The sequence below is a fragment of the Poecilia formosa genome, unplaced genomic scaffold (assembly GCF_000485575.1).
Source record: "Poecilia formosa unplaced genomic scaffold, Poecilia_formosa-5.1.2 Scaffold146, whole genome shotgun sequence".
Taxonomy (NCBI): Eukaryota; Metazoa; Chordata; class Actinopteri; order Cyprinodontiformes; family Poeciliidae; genus Poecilia; species Poecilia formosa.
Window position 1 is genome coordinate 426130 of NW_006800085.1, and position 21086 is coordinate 447215.

The following is a 21086-nucleotide window of genomic DNA, read 5'->3' on the forward strand; positions in this document are numbered from 1 at the left end:
TAGAAAAACAATCATTAGTCCCATGATCTTTCTACTCTTGTTAAAATGAATATTTATCAACATTAACATTATGACCAGATGGCAAGATGAATTCCATTGTTTATTTGTTGAATTCCTCTTGGGTATATTTTCTCTTATCTCATTCCTCTGTAGTTTTGTTCTTATGTTTATGGTTGTCACTTTGCAATTTTCACCCTGGTGCCCTTATATGATAATATAAAGCCTGTGGCACTCTTTTGTTGTCTGTGCTTCTTTGCCTTTGGTACAGTCTGTGCTTCTTTTCTTTCTTCTGTTCTTAAAAAAAAAAAAAGCCTCAGTGTGATGTTTCGCTTGGCATCTAGGAAGAGCATCATTTCTTTTATGCAAGTCTAGACAGACTTGTGAAACCCCTTGTGAAACTTAGACATTTCATGTTTGATTAAGCTAATTACTGTTCTAGCAGTTATTAAAAAATATATATACAAAAATAGCTTTGATAATACATTTTATTTTCTTTTTGTCTTTTCCATCTGAAGTGTGTGCTTCTAGTCCCTTAATGTCATCTACAAATGCTGCCTGGATATTTGCTAAAAAGTGTAAAGATATATTTCTCTGTTCCTATTGTTGTTGGTCATCATGAATTTTTAAAAACATTCTACCCACTCCACAACTAAAAAGAAGAAGTTCTGCTATAAAGCTGTCTCCATCTTTTTTCAAACTTCTCACAGCATGTAGAGCATTTGTATAATTTTATAAGGGGCTGACATAGCATCACTATTTTTGCTATTGTAAAAGGGGACAGAAACAGTTGTTTTCATAAATAGCAAGTATTACTATGTGTCTCTGTAACTCTAGTGTGGTTTTGTACACTAGTACATACAGTACTTTCTAAAAGCATCAATTTGCCTTTTTCACATGTCACATTATAGCTTCCAGTGATAATGCATTTCAATCTATTTTATGTAATTCAAGAAAAAAACAACTTTTATTCGCAAAATTAATTTAATGTGAAGTAAAGGAAAAATCAAAGCTGTTTATTTAAAGAATAAGTATTACAGTGTGTATGCCATCACATGAAGTAGTCAGTTTGGCACCTTCTACACAAGACAGCAGGTCAAAGTGTTTGACCTGCTGTCTTTCCATGAAAAAACAAACAAAAAAAAATTACACTTGGGAATCACACCGGGTCACCAGTAAAACTGGATTTAATCTACTTGCTTTGGTGATAAAATAAATAAGACAAGATAATAAACAGAACAATAAACAACACAGAGCAGTCTCGGTGATAGCATCCACACACCAGCTCCACAGATAAAGACTGTTAAACAGTGCGATGACAAACATAATAAAATGTCTGTTTTTTTTTATTTCTTTCTGCTCAGTGAGGCTGATACAACTAGTGATTATTTAGTGTTCAGTCCCTCTTATCTTGAGTTTACCAGAGCTGAGGTTATCTTCCACAGTCTCTCCATGTGTGTGCGTGTGTGTGTGTGTGTGTGTGTGTTTCATTATCTAAAGCAGTGGAATTTTGCAATCTTTATTTTGAATGTTAGATAATTGGGAAAAAAAAAACAGCTTTCACTTGGATTTGAAACAACGGTCTTCCCTTTTCAATGCAACTGTGTGATCTTTTTTTTTTTTGCGATTTACAGCAGCTGCAGAAAATCCACACATTACCGCAAGATAATGAAATCTAACATTTCACTGCAGTTCTTTGACATGGAGTTAAGGGAGTTTCAGCTCGGTTATGGCAGTTAATGTTTATTTCCTGAAATCCATCTGCTTGGCGGTTCTCATGAAAGCTTCGAAACTCTGATGCATTTCATCGATTGTATCCATTTCTCTTGTCATTGTGAAAAAGAAAAGGAAAAAAAAAGAGGCATAACCTCGAACAGCTGCTTAGTCAGCTTTCATGCAGATTAATTACCCCTAAGGGTGAGGGAGGAGATGATGCAGGAGAGAATTGGGAAGAACAGACAGACGGAAAAACTGGAACACAAGGACGAACTTATAGTTGGTAAAGTACCTACCTGTAAAAATGGTTACCACAGGCGAAGTAAAGCTGCTCGGTAGCTTATTTTGCATGTGTTAGGAAAAATGTGATACATTGTAACACCTCCAGTTCTCATCTTTAACAGAAACATTATAGAATATTTAGCACAGCTATGCGTCTGCTGGTTTATTAAATGTTATAATTGGTTAACAAAAGTGGAGATGAGTAGTTGAGGGTCTGCTGCTCAATCTGGAACTAGAATGTGATGAAAACATTTCCTGGGTCTGGAAGAGCACAAGAAAATAAAGCGAAGCAGAAAATCAAGCTATTCGTCATACATCCATCCAAGTTCTGCATATAAGACGGATATAGATAGTGGTAGACATCGCTGTTGAATGTCTACTCTACCCGTCTTCTTTTGATATGCAAAACTACTGAGAAACTCGGTTTCTGTCTGTATTTTGTCAAGTCAGCTAAACCTCAGCAACATTTTACTATGTCATTCTGCTTACAGCGGACAGTGCAAACAGGACAGCTCGATTTTGTTTATTGCACTGCTACTGCCCGACTTACTGCGGGTCTAGAGACAAACTGTCTTCAGCTGCTCATATAATGAGCCAATTTAGAGTATACGCTGAGCAGTGCACACACTGACCAAATCATCATAACAGCTAGTTATTGGGCTGGCAGCATTCAAATCAGGCACACCAATTAACCTATTTGTCTTCTTAGACTGGAGGGAAGAGAAGTTAAGCAGAGAGGGGCAGAACTGGAAGACTCACAAGAGCTACAGCTAGCCAGCAGGATTAAACCTCCCAGCTGTGAGGTGAAAGCGCTAACCGCTGCTTCACTGTGCTGCCCCTTAATCCACAATCCACAATTTATTCAAAACTCAATGTTTGACGCACGCTTAAAGATTTTCAGTTAAGAAAACAAAAAATATTACACAAAACCAAAACTACAGAATCATCTTAATAGCTTAAAGACAATGAGAATTTTGTTGATAAAGAAAGACACTTGGTACATGAGCTGAATCCTATAACAAAATATCACAAACTGTGCCACAAGCACTTCATGTTATCCACAATGGATGTTCTCTGCTCTAGATTCAGATATGCTAATGTGTAACGGTAAGGGAGTTTATACATTACGAACACAATACTTTTCATTTTCACTGTCATATAATAGATACAACATGGTATTTGCAGCATCGTAGTGATATCTACAGTAGGGACAGAAAAGCTGGAAGTTAGTCAGTCGGTGAGACGGTGGATAGAAATCAAAACAGGACATACCTGCAAGACGCCGCAAATGCAGTGGTTACATGTTCATGTGTTTGAATGAGCCAAAGTACAGACATGAACACAACTGCTTGTTTGTGACAGAAGTTGAAGTTTGATGTATAATTGTGTCTGACAGCATTTGATTTGGGAGGAATGGGCAGATAGTTCAGTCTCTGGATATGCAAAGTTGATGGATACGTATCCAAAGGATTTGCAGCTTTAACTGCAATGAAAGGTGGTTGAACAAAGCAATGATCCATCAGGGCTGGAAAACAGCCCAGGCCATGAAATTTAGATTTTTTTTACATGTAAACATTTCTTTAAAACCATGAATTTTCCTCAAAATTCACAATGTGCTACTCCATATTAGTCTGATACTAATATAAACTCCTAATATAAATTGTGGATGCAAAGTGAGAACTGATGATTTTTTTTTTCTGGAGAGGGACCAGGGGGTATAAACACTTTTTGAAAGAAAGAAAAAATCAGAGAAATGGTTCGAGATTAAGTTTACATTAATATTGAATTTCATCTGTCTAGTACCTCATTGCTGTGGTTTGTAAGTCTCCTACTGCCCTCTATTGTTCATTTACATTCTGAGCAGACACCAGCACACAAAGCAGATCCACCATTTTTAATGTCATTTGCTCCGTCTATGAGCCAGCTCTCACTGGTGTGCATCGTGTTTTCAAAGTTTTTGGGGAGTTTTTCACCACTTTTGTAACCACAGTCTCCACATGCAATGAAACCCATCATTCCTTCTCTATTGTCATTACACAGCTCTACATGGTTCCAGGAACCAACTGTGAAAGTTTTCAGTTTTATTTTGAAGTCTGCTGCTGCTGCTTTCTGTCAGTGTGAAGCTCTAAGCAAAGCGAGATCAGGAATGGCTAAAAAAAAAAAAAGAAAGAAAGAAAAAAGAAATGACTACCTAAATAAATAAAAAAAATATATCAAATTTTACTGCCAAATGAAACTAGCAGAACCTTTTATTCTCCCTAAAACTTTCCATGTTATGTTCCAATCACAAAATTCATTGCATTCCAATGGGATTTTATGTGAGTACAAAGTAGTATGATACATAAGTGTAAGGATTTCATACAAATATCCCAAAAGTGTGGAGTGCATTTGTATTAAACCCCACTGGTAACATGTTTAGTAGAAGCACTGCATTTGCAGCTGCAAGATTGATGGGGTACAGCTCTTCAAATGATGCATATTAACAAATCGTTCAAGCTCAGTCTGATTTGCTGTGGAGCTATGAATACATTTCCAAATGTTGTCACCAAATCTAATTTGGATTTATGCCCAGTCTAATAACATGTGGAGGTAATTTGATCTAAGCAAGTCCAACCCTAAGCATATATAATAGGACATAAAACCCAAAGGCAATATTTTGCTGCCTTTTTTTCTTATTGCATTGTACTTAGCATCATCTTCCAATAACCTCTGACTGTCTTTTTATATTCCAACACCTGGAGGCTCCCATCACACAGTTTCACCAGTCACTCTTCCATGAAGCTCATATCAGTCGAGTCCAAAACAAATATTTGTCCTGCTGACAGATTCCCCAACCTGAGCTCTGGATGTCTGCCACTCTTCCAGAAGTGCCACGAGCCTCTTGGGTGCTTCTGATTAACGCTGTCCTTCACCAACTCCAAAATGCCAAACTCTCTTTTGTCCTCTCTATTTGTTTGATTATAGCAAAAAACGGAATATATTCCTTGCTAGCCAAATTTAATCAACTTTACAGTATCCCGGTCATAAAGGAAACAGCTTTGAAACATTGCAGTTTGAAACCATTATTAAAAAGGAAGTGAACAATATTAATCCCTCTTAAATATCATAACTTATTACTGACAGTAACGCAAGCAGAAGTGAACCTACAACTGAATCACCAGTTTTAGGTTCAAGTGTATTAGTAGTACATTAAAAAAAGGTGTAAAAATTTGAAATCCCCCACTATATGAAATCATTTAAAAAGATTTAAAATATTTTCTTTTCTGAATCCACTAGTATTCCATGACATGATGCTGCAACGGAGACATACAGATGATACTAATTAGGCTTCATAAGGCCAATTTGGCTTCTTAAGCAGGACTGGGAATACAATTCATCACCAGAGCTGAATGAAAAAGACAAGCCAAAGGCATCTGGCACAGAATTTCCAAACTCTGCTCATTCTTCTGCCAGAACAGAGACAAAAATAAGTTACACACAGAGAGAAGCTCGTGTGTTCCCTGCTGTGAGGGAATAGAGGCATATATCTGCAACACAGAGACATGCGTTCACAGGACAGTCCCTGAAGAGTGATGAAATAGATGAAAAGGGGATCCACGGTGAGCCTGAAGGACTGGATAAATATTGACCTGAAAGAATGAAGTCTGTCATAGTACATAAAAAAGGAGTTACACCCCCCCACACACACACACACGGTAACATCCATGCCCTCCAAGAACCCCTCAGCCTGTAAACCTCACCCACACCCTCTGCTGCTCAACTGCACATTATAACAAAACCAGGAATCAATATTTTAACGAAAAACCTGAGACTTTGCTCCAAGGAAAGGAGTATGAATAATGAAGGCGGTGAGTGTGTGTTTTACTGATTTGTGTCATTGTCTATATAAGAGTGCAAGTGTGGTTATGGCAACTTCTTTCATTAGGTGCACAGCTGAATTTCAACACCCTCCTAGACAAAATCCCAAAAGGATAAAGTATTGCACTTCTTTCCAGCTGGCCTGGAGGAAAGTAGTTGGTGTATCATTAAATCGGAAATGGGAAAAAGCTGATAAGATCCCTTTTCCTGACGGTTGCAGAACAAAAATGTTTCAGTGCAAGTGGAATAAGGTTTCCAGAAACAGTTAGAGTGTTCCCCCTTTATGTCAAGCCAGGATGGCTGTGCTCTGGTAGGCAGCTGAGACCACTGTCTTTTTAAACTGCAGAAGATACAAGTTCAAGGATGTTCACTCGTCTGCCACTGTCTTTCGTACACTTGTTTATTTTTTTGTTACAATTGGCAAATCTCCCATTTAGGTAGCAATGGTTTTAATAATGATTAAATGGTTTCAGTTGCCACATTCTTAGCATAAACGACACAAAAACATGGATTCTCCATCTAAAAGGAGCTTCCAGAAGGTAAATAAACCATGTCAAAAAGCTTTGGTTACTAACTAGTTTAACATAAGACCAGTGTTACCAATGGTCTCCCCAGCCACCAAAACTCAAAAGAACCGTTTGGGATGGGTGTTGGAATGGGAGGCTCTCCGTTGACATTTCTGGTCAATATTAGAATAAGAAGATTTTCACATTTTGAGTTTTAGTCCTTTTTGTCCTTTCGTTTCTAATTGCTTTTTTCTCGCAGCACAAGAAACTCAGATTCCAGTGGATTTGCAGCAGAAGTCGGAGTTTCTTATGTTGAGAGAGATCATCCGTTTTGTCTGCCAGGGAGCGAACGTTCGCCAGGTGCATTGACTTGGGTGAAGCATGAAGTCTTTGCTGGCGTAACTTTCCGACCGTACTTGCCTATTTTTCCCCTTCCATGTCTTTGGCAAATCCCACAGAGAGCAGCTGTGCTTCCAACCTAGATCTCGGTAAAACTTTTTTTGTTCAGTGAAGGCTGGAGGGAAAATGCTCAGTGAGAATTGCAGATGCATAGATGTCACTCTCTGGTAAAAGCAAATTAATAATACCAGCAGCAAAGTACACATTAACCATTTTGTCAAGGCCTGAATCAATTGAAATGCCATCTTTTTCTAATTTCTTTTGCATATATATTCTTATTTGTTAAATAAATGTTTTGGTTTTACTTGAATTAAAATGAATTCTGTTGCTAAACAGGCGCTTGTTGCCACGGGTTTCGCCATAAAACATTTTACAGAATAGATGAGAGAAAAGTAGAGCATTTTCTCATTTTACATTACAAGCACAAAGTGTGGGTTTCAAGTTACATTTTATTTAAAATCAATAATCGCAGCAAGAACAAAAAAACATAAAAAAAAAAAAAATCCAATTAAAATTCTTTCCCCAACAGTATGTAAAGCACACAGAAGAGCAAAAAATATTTATGAAACCTGTAGTGGAATTTAAATGCATACTAGACAGAGTCTGCAGATGCTGCCTTTCCCTTTGGCAACTTCAACTTCACAGACAAGTTGAAGTTGCCTTCAACAGCATTAAGTTAGAAAGAAAACCGAATCCCATTACACTCTGTTTACGTTGACTTTGGTCTTTGCCAAAAACTTACCTCTCCACACCATCCTTCAGCAACAAGATGTATCAATTGATTTATCGTGAAAGTTGTTCTGTGGTGAGGAAACTCAGATTTGAACTGATTAAAGTCTTTTCCAGTTCTTACATGCATTTGGTGTCATTGTTTATGTCTAGACTCGCATTTAAAACAGTCAGGGATGTAATTTGTCGCGGAATACACCATCAGTTGCTCCGTATGTTTTCATAAAGGCGTATTTCAGTAGGTAGGCCTCCAAACGGAGCTCTTCCAAGAATTGATGGGATTGTTTCATTTCCTTTGTGCTTCCTTATCACGGTTCTCTCTTGTTTTATAGTGCTCCTCTGGAAGATTCCTTAGCTTCTCAGCAGCCTGAGATGGAAAGAAAAGCAAAGGTGGATTTTAAAATTATAACAAATGAAGAAAGAAACGGCTTATTTTTTGTATGCCATGTACTAGAACTGTTAAACCTGGAAATTTTAACAGCAAAAATGGAAAAACTCCTTCCATTTTGGGACAAGTTTAGGACATTATTTCAAAATCTAATCTTAAAATTTCTCTAGAATGTAATTTCTAATCTATCCACTGCGTTTCTTTGCCCACTTAATGAAGTTTGTTCACTGTTATGTGACAGTTCTCTCACGGTATGACATGAGTGTCTTTATTCTGAGATTAGATTATAAACGTGAGAGCTCTCCAGTAATGCGGCAAAATGTGGACATGTTCAAGAAGTACGGATACTTTTGCAAAGCACAGAAGTACATCCTTATGCGTCCTGTATTGCAGAACACAAAGTACGAGCAGATTGCTGTACAATGCAAAGTGTGTTACCTGTTCTGGCGTTAGATCCCTTTGCTCCTGGGCGAGCATCTCGTACCCCACCATGAACTTTTTCACTGTGGCTGAACGTAGCAGAGGGGGGTAGTAATGAGCATGGAGCTGCCAGTGGGAGTTGTCTTCTTTTAAATGAGGGCCAGTTGGGGCTCCTGAAGAATAAACATAACAGAGGGGAAAGAAAGGTAACGTAAGACTGGAGACCGGCCCTTATGTTGATTAAAAGGTTTTGTTCATACCAACTGCTGACTGTTCAGCTTATTAAAATGGACTGAGGTTACCATAAGACACTCCAATTTCCAAAAGCATCTGTAATTGCTCATCAAATCTTTTCATGCAGACATGAAGGTTTGTTTTCTGCATGAAGACAGCTCCTCAAATCCCAAACCACCTACAGTCAGGTTTGGACTACATAGTAGAAATGTCATGTTATAAATGCCAACTGTTGCTCAGTTACGTCACATTAAGAAAGCAGCTAACATATTCCTTTTTAAAAGAAAAAAAAATAATAATAAGAAGAAATTGGAGGTTAAGCCAAAGCGGCAGTTTTATACAGTAACTTTGAAAATAAAACTCTGGAACAGTTTGTGATTTTCAAAAAAATTCTTAGCAAAACAGAAGATTTGAAGGAGATTTGTAGAAGATTTGTGGCATGAGACGTATTGGCTCATGCTTCTGCCTTTATCAGTGTGTCTGATCTGACAGGAAAACGTCAATGACCTCAATCTTTTCAGACCTTTCACTGCGACATCCTTTTGTGATAAGAAGTCATCTGATTAAACACAGGGTGGCTGTTCAACAATTGTGTTAAGATCACTTTTCATCACTAAAATTACACTAAATACCCATTTCAGAGGGTTATGAAACAAGATACATGTTCACTAATGTGCAACGATAGCATTTAAGTATCCTTTTTATTTTACCCTATACAAACTTAATGAAAATAATCAGTAGAGTAGAAACAGGAGTACAGCTCTCTTAAAACACAATGGAAGTAAAAGAAAATCCCCGGAGAGATTGAAGAAAGTGTTTTCTCTTGAGTCCATTTACTGACAATGGGGACTAATCAAACACAGATAAAGGAGGCAGAGGAGCAATATAAAGGAAACTAATTGATAAAGAAAGAAGGAACAAAGACGAGCCTGAAGCAGACAGATAAAGAATGAACACAGATGGGCACTCCTATTAGAAGACAATTACCCAGTTTTAAATGGTCTCCAGGTTTATTTGTAGATGCAATGCTTATTAATGTATGAGCGTGTTTCCCTAGACAGTAGGCCATCAATTACAGCGGCAACCAGTGTGACAGGAACAAACTCCCTGCATGCAAACAGTGTCAGGAAACAGCTTTCCATCTGAACAAAAGTCCAGTTTCTGAAATTAACATTCTGAGGGAGAACCTGCTCTTTTGAATAATAAAGTTTACTGCCTCAAAGGCCAAATGTCATTGATGGGACATTTAACTCGGCATTGTTTAAAAAGTTCAAAAGATTATGTAAGGCTTATCTGTCCAAAAGTTTAAGATGAATTGGGTGTTGACCTTTTAGGAAAGATGATGATTCAAAACACAAAAGGATATTATTTTTATGGTTCTACTACTAAATAAGGGAGGTTTTCAGAATCCCTGGTCTTAAAAATCCCCAAAGATTTCAGGAAACTATTCCCAGAAACCAGTAAGCGATTGGTCAGAGCGCACACAGAAGGAATTTCAACAATCCCCTCATCAATGATATACTTTTAGAGGAGAAAGAATATGGCAGGTTTAGTGTGTGAACAAGCTGCAGTTTCTTTTTAAAATATCTCAGCACTGTTTGAAAAATAATTATCTTACCCTATCTGAGTCCTTGGTTATGGTGCAACAATAAGATAAGAATACATTGTCCATTTTATTATAATTTCATTAAGTTATAATCAGTCTAAACTTTTCTCATTTGCTTTCTTAGTTGATCATTTGTCCCAATTTCAGCCTTTTCACACACTAATTCCTCTAAGTACAAGAAAAAAGAGGGTGCTAATGAACCAAACTGACATACCACATATGCGTAGGTGTTGTCTCACCTCCAAAGAAAAAGTGTTGAAACAAAAATGTGTGATATGAAATACCCTATTACTTCATAAAGTGTTCAGACCTCTGTTGAAAGGCCAGATTTTATGCAATTAGAATTGGATAAATTCTTATAAAATCTTTTCCACACATAATGTGACATATATCATCTACCTTTCAAGTGGAAAACAAACTAGTAGTGGAAATCATGTAAATATGGAGGTACAATAACTTTGCTGTGTAAGTGCACTAATGCTTCGTTGAAGCACCTTTTCATTCAGTCGTGGCATTTAGCCTTCTTGAATTAACACCTGCTATCAATTGTAGAGAAGCTGGTTAACTTGAGATAAAGTTCAGCTTATGGAGAAGTATTCTTAATACAATTAATACATTTTATCCTATGATTTTCACAGTGATTACTGGGTCATTGACGTTTTTGACGGTCAGGTGTAGCTTCTGAACCAAACAGCTGGCAAGGCTACTGCTAATCATTAAAACAAACTGCTAATCATAAAAAAAGACTGTGTGGTGCAGCTGATTCAAACGTAGTTTTGGTATGAGCTGCACATGGAAAAGCAAACCAAGCTTGCGACCTAGTAATGCCATAATGACTGCAGCCGTTATGTGTGGAGGTGGGATAAGATCCAACCACGATAAGCATGACTCCAGTCCTCTAACCCATAACTTTCAGCAAATCACTGTAATCCCTCTGACATGAATTGTACCTTTGAGCCTTGAGCAGCAAAACAGAATATGAGATTAAAGCCAAAACGTATCCAAAGACCACCTGAGGCAAGTTTAAACTAAGATTTTCTGTAAATATTTGATATATGATTGAAAAAAAAAAAAAAGGGAATAAAGTGGAGCTAGGCTTGTCCTCTCATGCCCTCTGCCCTCTCAGCCAAACCACATACTGTATCATCTTTCTCTTTACCAACTACCTTTTATTTCGGCTAGTTTGCAGAGAGCAACTTTCTTTTTTTTAAAAAAGAGAACAAATACGAAAGAAGATTTTAAAAACTGTATAAAATCCACCCAGGTGTTGAGATTTAAAAGAAGGTATGGCTTTATTTTCTTAAACTGATATAGAGTAGATCACAGCTTTAAAAGAATACCTCCATGAGTGAATTTAAATTTGTGTGAGTTAATGCTAGTCTGTGAGCCCGTTCACTAAATCAAGCAGGATTCTTTCCAATCTTACGGGTTATTTTAGTTGCATAATTGGCCACGCACGATTTCTGACCAGCCTGTTACTGAAAGTTAAAAGGAAATAATTCAGAAATGGAGGGGTAAAATAACAAATCGGAAAGAATCTGCGCATCAACAAGTGATACATGTAGAGAGCTAATCTTAGGTCATCTTTATTTATGCCTTTTAACTTATAGTAAATAAAAACAAATTTAGGTTTTTCTGAAAATTACAATATTACATTCAACAGTTCCACGACAGCATATAGTCGAACCCGTGACTTCCTGTGTGATAATGTTCTATTCTATTCTATTCATTAAGAATCCTATAAAGAAAATCTTAATCAGATGGTCAGACGCTAAAGAAAACTGCAAATTAAACTGGTCAGTGAAAGGCTGACTGATGCATCACGTAACTTTGTTCTATGAAATCAAACAACAAACAATGAATCTTGGCTAATGAAACTTCAGCACTTATTCAAGTAGATGGGTAATTTCGATGGTAATGTGCTTCCTAACATAAAACAGAAAAAGGTCAAAGCAGCTCTCCAATTTTTGGACACTTTATCATTAAAATATGCAAAAGAACATGTAGCAGTTTCAGTCTCTGCACTGTTGCTTGATCTGCTTTAAAAGTCTGGAATTACACCACAAGTGAGTGCCCTTTACGTGCGAGACCTCCTGCTTTACATAAGAGAGAGCTTTCTTAATGCATTAAATATTCCAGCGTGTCTGTCTGGGTGTGCATTGAAGTGGTAATACGGCGAGTATGAGGGTGACATCAAAGATGAGAGGGTTCTCATATAATTTATTAGGGTGGCAGTGATTGAAATGCAACAATGGTTATCTAACCTCTGATAGATGTACACTGCACCCCAACTCGTATCTTTCCATGACATCTGACGGGTAAATACATATTCATATGTGATGCTTGTGTTGCATGATGGCTGCTTTCGCAAAATCAGTTTTGAGTGAAGACTGATGAAACATGGAGATGTAGAGAGAAATACCATGTAAAATTATATTGATCTGACTTTGTTTGTGCAAATCTTTAGATAAGTGAAGAGAGAAGGAGAAGAGAGGACAGTGGAGCTAATGGACATAAAATAACAAAAACAGAAAGGATGGAAAATAATAATAAAAAGCAAGGAGATGGAAAAACAGGACTAAGGAGGTTGTAAATAAGTCATTTCTGGTGATTTTGTATGAAGAGTGTAAAGAAGTGGAGCTGGAGAGGATTTGAAGCTGAAAACCTGCAGGGTGTGACTGCCACAATCCTAAAGCACCTTTGATCCTCTTACTGCTGGTTAATTTGATGTGGCAATGGAAGTACATTACAGTTGTAACTGCAAAAACTCCTCCTCATCACACTATTGATTACAGTCACAGATGAACATCCTCTCTAAGGATTCTTAGGTGAATTTACCTTTTAAGTTTCAATTAAAAGTAAGAGTCCTTAAAGCCAGTCTTTGTTGCTACAAATCTCTATTCAGATCCACTAATCCATCCAAAATGCAAAAAAGAACCCATTCAATTTGTAACACAAGGGATTATGTTTAAAACCACCAAAAAGCTTTTGTCTAATTGTCTTACCGTGCCAGCCCATCGAGTACGGAAACGAAACTTCAAACAGGTTATCGTACTTGGTCAGCAGTTGCTTCATGATAGCTGCCAGACCTGATAAAACAACCATACAAGTACAGGAAAAAAGAAAAAGAGCAATAAGGAATTTGATTTGAATGGGAACATACTAAAGCACAAAGTAACATGGAATAAACTTTTGTGTTATCATATATGTGTAACTATGGAAGTAAAATTCTAAGAATGGACAAAAATATCACTTTGTGCTGTAAATTTGACAAAATGTCACCATCTCATGTTAATAATGTGTGTTATAAAACCTCGTACTTATTTGACGGCTTTTAAAGTTTCTATTTCTTTGTGATGAAGATAATAATCTTAACACAGTAAATCTGCAGCTAACGCAAAGACAGTGTCTTACAAAAACTGCTTTTCTCTTGGTCACTTTTAAATTTCATTGTCTTCACAGCCTCTTAATCCATGCGGACCACACCGGGAAAACGCCAAGATATAACTTTATTTTATATCAAAGTGCAATGAAATCAAGAGAAAATGCTTGTCAATTCGTGTTACATCCTTTAAGAACTTAATATTATCTAAGTGATTTAGAAATTCAGCGAGCTTGGAAATACTCCTCAACTATCGGTAAGATATTGATTGATGAATCACATGTTGAAACCCTTGAGCAGAAAAACGGTTCCAGATATTAGATAGATTTTTACACATTGTTTTTGTAAAAATTTTACACTTTTATTTACGGACAGATGGATGAAAGGCAGGGAGGAAGGCAAAGCGGACACAAAGTAGAAAAAAACAGCCACAAAAAGACCAGTATAAAAGGTCAGAAGGAGGGAAAGAAATAAGAAAGTCAAGTAGCAAGGACACAAGGAAGAAAAGAAGGAATGAGGGAAAGAGGCAGTCAAGACAACATTTACATGGAATGAGTGAATTTGAAATCCTCTACGTTTCTCCGAGATTTTGCTTCTTGAGCTAATACCAGATAGTGGAACTCTAAGAGTCGTAATCATTTGATTAGATTACATTTTTAATAATCCGAGGCAATATTTTAAATGTTTTATTCCAAAATCATAAAACTTCCCCTTTTATCTTTAATTAATTTGTTGAAAACCAGTGGCGGTATGCTTGTTTCTGTTTTTCTGTTTATTTTTACTTAATTGAATCACCAGAAAATATTTTTAATTGAAGATAAATTAAAACACTGATTGCATAAACCTCTGTCTCTTTACTGAAAGTGTAATTATCTTTGATTAATTAATACTAAATAAATGCTAATCTAAAAAATTATACAGACTCTTCTTTAGATCTGTGAATTTGTTCAATAGGAGATAATCAGTTTTTAACATATTTCTCATATTTTGAAACTGTTTTAATTATGCATATTAATAAAGCTAATCAATTCTACATGTTTGCACAGTGTATATTTCAGCACCTCTATTTTCTTTGGACAATTCACAAGAGACTGATGACAAATATATTGAACTATGTTAGAAACGAGATTAAATAGAGATGCACAGATTTCATCCGTTGACTGGAATCTGACACGTTTCCATTTAATCCTCCCCAAATGCAGAGTAGTTTGTAGGAACTGAAACATCTGATGTTTTCCCGATCAGTAAACGCACCACGCCTAAGCACTACCAAGTGGTGCTGACATTAGCACCCTTTTATGTGGACGCTGTTACCGACTAGAAAAAAACTGAAAGGCAGTGATTTTCAGTATCAGCAGGTCTTTAAAAGAAAAGTCAAAAGATGGACAAGGGTGTTAGAGGCTCTTTAAAAAGGGGAATCATATTTTTTATTATGCTATTTCAAAGCATGTTGCAGTTTATTCATGCTCTGAAAAAGTGAAACTTTCAGCAAATAGATAAAGGTTACCCAATCTTAAAATCAACGCCTAGACACTTAGTGACATTATCAGGCAGATATGAGGATCAAATAGTTATAAAATCACTACAGTCTGTTTTAAATTACAATAACATCAAAATTATCCTTTCAATTTGTTTTGATTTAAGTAAAGCTTTTCCATTAAAAACAACTTTTCATGAGGTTAAGTCGCCATGTAAAAAAAAGTTACAAATTACATTTTGGTTTCTGAGAAGCTTGAATATGACATGAATGACCATCAGTAAAACCTGCAGGTTCTTCACTGAGTCACTCAGTCACCTTAGACAGATCTTAATCACCTCCCTGCTCTCTCTGTCACTCGCTGTGTCAGTACTTTCACACACAAACACACACACTTACTGTCACGCTCCTCTACTGTCAGTTCATTGATCCTGAGGATGTGTCGTCGTGGTAACAGCAACGTCTGGTAGGGCCACGTTGCCCAATATGGGACCACCACCAGCCAATCAGAATTCTCCACCACCACACGCTCCTAAGAGAACAACAGATTTTTACGCAAGTTATCTACATTTTAAGAACAAAGAGCAAAGTGTTCTCTAAAATAGATACTTAAATGCCAAATGTAAAAACAGCATAATTCATTCTTAAAATCAGTAAAGTAATGACACTTCAACATTGCTTTTGACTTTTAGAAGAACATTTTAAAGTAGATTAGATTTTCTATTAAAATTCATAAAGTGAAAAGTTTTGTCCCTTACAAACATGCCCATAACTCCATCCTTCCATACTTAGTCTTTAAAACGCCAATGAACCGTTTAGTTTATTGGTGACACAATAAACTAAATTACATCGCTGTGGATTATGTTTGTCGGTGAACATCAACTTTTAAAGTCTTGCCAGATATTCTTTGATTTAGGTCTGATGGTTTACTGGGCCGTTCTTACAGATTAATAGGTTTAAAACATTTCTATTGTTATGAAGTTACCGTGCCAATCATGCAGGAAAATTAACCTGTGACCCAACTTTCTTCCAGGATAGCCCTGTATTCAGCTCATTCCATCTTACAATAAACTTTAATCAACTTTCTAGTCTCTGTCGGGGGGGAAAAAAATGTCCCACAGCATGATACTGTCACCACCGTGACTCACTATGGGATAAGTGTTAATGGAAACATTAAGGTTTAACATTTTTGCAGCTCTGTCAAGCTGATGCATGTTGAGAGCTCTCTTGGTTGCTTCTCTGATTATGTCTCTCTCTTCAGTTGGACTGCGAGGTCTGGATAGGTTTGAAATTGTCATTCAACAGGATTTTGAACAGGATTTTGTAAGATATACAGAGCTAAGGATATTGTTTTACAACCCAAACCCTGCCACAACTTCACCTGTGACATGTCTGTTGATCTGTTTGTTCAGTGATGTTCTCGAATAAATCTCTGAGAGCTTCCCTTGGCAGCTGCATTTACAGTAAGATTTATTCAGACGACTTCTGAGAACAAGTATTGGTCAATTGAATCTACTAATCCAATTCTTTGCCTACTTGGGATGCATCGCAGCATATTCAGAAACAGTGTGATACTACAGGGGGTGTATTAGGACTGTTTTAATGCTTAAAGCCTTAGAACCCATAATACATGAATGCAGGAGTCTAAAGTTTTACCACCCAACGTCACTTTTTTTCTTTATCTGGCTCATTCAACGGTGGTGCAATCTTGTTAATTTTAATCATATTTGTATTGTTTTCTTCCATACTGCTGTTTTTGCATTTACTGACAGCATCCATATTAATCATATGGAGGAGCTCAGATACTTAAGTCTTTATTGTTTTGTATTACATCTATTAAAAAAAAGGGAATAATAAGTACAAACTACCACTTGGTGTAATTAAAAAAACAAAACAACAGAAAAGTGAATTTGAAATGATAATCAAACTGGTCAGTAGGGAAAACAGTGTAATTACCATAAAATGTTGAATGCAGAACGTGTCCAAGGCTAAATGTAACCAGATGATGAGTAAGCACAAACACAACCTGACCTTGTTCTCAGAATCCATCAGACAGCCTGCTGTTTGTGTGTGTGTGTGTGTGTGTGTGTGTGTGTGTGTGTGTGTGTGGTGATGCAAGAGAGGCAGAGAGAGAGAGAGAGAAAGAGATACTGCTCTATGGTACCTCTGTTATTGTAATATTGCTTATCAGATCTTAACAACTTTTTTCCAGACTGGCCAAATGGTGGTGTGCTAGTTGGGCCAGACTTTAGAAAGGGCTTGCAGTCCCATTTTTTTTTTAATCTTATTTTCTTTGGGGGAGTGGGTGCAAAGATTTTTACTTAATGAATGCACTTTTTTAGAAACATTAAACTCTATACAAAACCAAATCATTCGAGTTGTATTATTGCAGGATTTTTAATTAATATAAACAAGTATTTGAAAATGAATAGTAGTAAATCTGAATTGGTAAAAAGATTTTTCCTTTAGGTGGGGCACCAAAACTGACATCCTTGTAAATTTGGTCCTGTGAGTTAACAGAAAGCAGGATGTACAGCATTAATGGTTACTGTTTTTTTTTTTATTTGTTTTTTTTTTTTTATTTCAAACACATGCATGTTTCACAGGAGTCAATTAGTTTTGACTTTATTACTTTCACTTTCACACGGTTTTAATCCAACTAACCCATCGTTATCTCCTTCCATCTATCCTTCCATCAATCTTTCCACTTTTCTATTAATCAGTTATTCACCATTCATCCCCCAATTCACTCTGGCTAACCGTGGATTTTCTTTCATCTGCTTCTCTCCACAGTCCAAAATATACATGTGGAGTTGGATTTCAACTAAGACAAAATTCAAGGCTTTTTCGAGCTGTTCCATCCAAAATCGCTCTGCTCTTTGGTTGTGAGGAGATAGCACACAACTGATTATGGTTATTTGTGCAAAAGAGCATCCTGATGTTGAAGAAAACACCAGCTCCAAGTCTATTAAGACTAAGCTGTCAAGCAAATGCAAGAGAAAACAAAAAATAATGAGCTACCACTGGCTGAAAAGAACTGCAGCAGTCCAGATATTTCCATGTGTCAGTCACTGTGAGGAGTTGCCTTATTCAAATACAACACATGGGGTTGTAGGATGTTTGATTTCATCCGCTATTTACCATCAGTGTTGTGAGGAGCTGAAATGGAACAAAAAAAGATTTGACAAGTATATATACTTCAGTGCCGCAAGCAAGAGATGACGTATTATCGTTTATAAAGATTTGAGAGCAGGACGAAAAATATCAAAGTTAGTTGTGATGTTAATAGTGAATTCATTACTTATTTTGTCATTTGGTGATAGATTATTTTTGTGTCTTATTTCCTGTTTAAACTTGTTCCAACATTGTAAATTGATGATTTCCTTAGTTTATATATTTTTTTATTAGAAATTAGAATCAGGATGTGTTCACACTGCAGCCTGAAGTGACCCAATTCCGATTTTTTTGACGTAATGCGACCTGTATCCGATCTTTTCATGGCAGTGTGAACAGCATAGGTCGGATTCTTTTTCGAATGTGACCCATATCCAATACGTATCAGATTCAAATGCGACCTAACGTCCAGGTCGCCTTCATCCAAACTGAACGTCACTGATTCTCAACAAATCTCACTATACTGCATCCTGATACACGCAAGTGGAAAGAAAAACAACAACCATGACGGACTATATGAGGATTAAGTTGTTAATATGCTGCTCCGGCCAGACAACAACTTCAAATATGTAAGCTAAGCTCCACCGTTAGCCTCCATGCTTACTTCCACAAACACTGAGCACTTCTTCTTTTCATGGCGGTTGGCAGAACACTGAGAACGCTGACGCTACTGCGCCCCTACTTTGCATGCAGGACACTTTCAGGTCATTTGCCCCTTCACACTGCAGAACGCATACAGGTCGCATTTACTGGCAGTGTGACCAAAAAATTGGAATTGGGTCACTTCAGGCTGCAGTGTGAACGCACCCTCAGATTTATTGACAAAGACTGAGCACGCAAATGAGGAATTTGACAGCAGCTTCACACGCTCGCTCACGGTATGCAAACATTAAGTATTAATTTATAGCATAAACTATAAAAACAGTGTGTACACACATGGATACCTGCTTGTGCAGCCAACTGGCAGGTTGTGGTAGTGCGAATAAGCTTATTTTGTTTCAAAGTGGAGTAGCTGACTAGAGCTACTCCACAGACTGAAAAAATGGCTGTGAAGATGATGATCAACAGTTCCTTTGAAAGGTTTTACTCCTTGAGTCGCTGTTGGAAGTAGGGTCTCTGCTGGGCCTTCTCCCAAACAGTGCAGGATGACGTAAAGTCCCATACTGACTGCGTCATCTGCAAACCTGCTTGCCGCTGCAGGGGGTCATGCAGACGGCCTATGATGACCTTCAGATGCTTCAACAGCAGTCACTGTATTTCATGATCGCAGACGAAAGAGCCTGCAGTCACTTAACCTTAACCGTTTCTTGTGGACCGGCATGATGGTGGAACGTTTAAAGCAAATGTCAAAAATAATTTGAAATCAACCTTTTCACAGCAAGGGGTTGTAAATAATTAATGGATTCAGAGAGAAAACAGGAGTGTTATAATAACTGTAGAGGAAGCAGTAATTTAACAGAACCACAAATTGCTTGGCTTTTTAATGGAAGTGAACAATTACTGGACTCTACTTAGTGAATAATAATAAAAAAAAAACTGTTATTAGTACTTTGCTGTCAAGATTTTAAACTGTATTGTATTTTATCAAGATTTAGGTTGGGTAGAATGAGAGTAGGGAAGCAAAAAAAAAATTAACTTTGTATATTTAAAGTGAATTTTTTGTGTCTTCTTATTTTAACTTAACTGCTCTACACTGCTTTTGTCTTTTATTTATCTGCTCAACACTGATTCATTAAAATATTCCAAAGATGGAACATTTTAATGAAATACACAAAATATTCAGCTTCATGTAGAAAACAGATCATACCAAAAACATCAGAAAATATCTTGCATAATTGTAATTAATGATGAGACTTGACAAATGTCATATTTACTTACTTCATAATTGGTTATCGTGTTACATTTTTATCACGTAAAGCATTTGAAATGCCTGTTTGCTGTAATGTGTTATGCAAATAATCTTGACTTAACATTGTTATAAGACAGTCCTACAGTTTAAGATATTTTTTGGGTTGATTTCTTCTCTTTTTTTTAATTTTTTTTTAGTCTTAGCAACAAAGACGGGACTTGGTTTTCCTTTACACATAGCCTTTTGTGGGTAAACTAAAAAGTTTCAATTGACCAGAGCTCCTTCATGCACATGTTTGCTGTTTACCTTAGTTGGCTTGAAGCAAACTGCCTCAATGGTGCTACACAGTGTTGGTCTGTCACATAAAATCCTTATGGAATTCATGGTTGTAATATTAGATTTACTTTTTACTTTTATCATCTCATTTGATTTTCTTTTCTGGCCAATATTTCATTTTTTTTTTCTCTCCTGCTCATCTTCTTGACCTTAGTTGCACTTGCCTGTCTTCACTGCTTCCCTGCTATCCTTTTAGCAAGATTATAAAGGGGCAAGCTCAAGACGGAAGAACTGAGGACAAGGAGAGGAAGCAGAGGATGTCCTAAAAGAGACCCCTAACACGGCCAATCTCAAGGAGTTTTATTCAATTAGCTAAGAAAGTTTTTGTTTCAAAGTTGAGTGTCACCCGGGAACCAAAGCCCAATTCAGTGTCTTCCAAACACTCCGATGTGCCAATTTAGGCTCCCTAACCTTGGGTCAGGGAGACAAAAGCAAAGAAAGAGAGACAAACACACACACACACACAACAACACACTAGCCAGCTATTGACAAATCATTCTTGGCTACTCGCTCACACACAAACACTGTGCTTACGGCTTTCGCTCTGATTTTATAAAGGTTGGTGCCCATGACTAGCTCCCAAGGAGATTCAAGTGTCTACTCTGTTTTTCTCAAAGCCTTAATATTACCTACCATATCACACACACACACACACACACACACACACACACACACGCAAACAGGAGTGTCCCCATAGTTCCAATAGAACAGGTCAGCTTATCCCCTGAACAAA

At 37.0% G+C, this 21086-nt stretch overlaps 1 protein-coding gene across 2 annotated transcripts in view; it reads right to left on the reverse strand.

Annotated features, from left to right (window-relative positions):
• Window positions 1-7100: 7100 nt before the first annotated feature.
• Window positions 7101-21086, reverse strand: part of galt (galactose-1-phosphate uridylyltransferase) — a 30738-nt gene continuing 16752 nt past the window's right edge. The window contains exons 5-8 of one of the 2 annotated variants that reach the window (XM_016677058.1): window positions 15394-15526; window positions 13141-13224; window positions 8314-8468; window positions 7101-7854 (exon numbers count right to left, since the gene is read on the reverse strand). In XM_016677058.1, the coding sequence (XP_016532544.1) occupies window positions 7774-7854; window positions 8314-8468; window positions 13141-13224; window positions 15394-15526 (453 nt within the window). In that variant the 3' untranslated portion in view covers window positions 7101-7773. The remainder of the gene's footprint in view (window positions 7855-8313; window positions 8469-13140; window positions 13225-15393; window positions 15527-21086) is intronic. The other variant, XM_007563265.2, reaches the window with a different exon arrangement.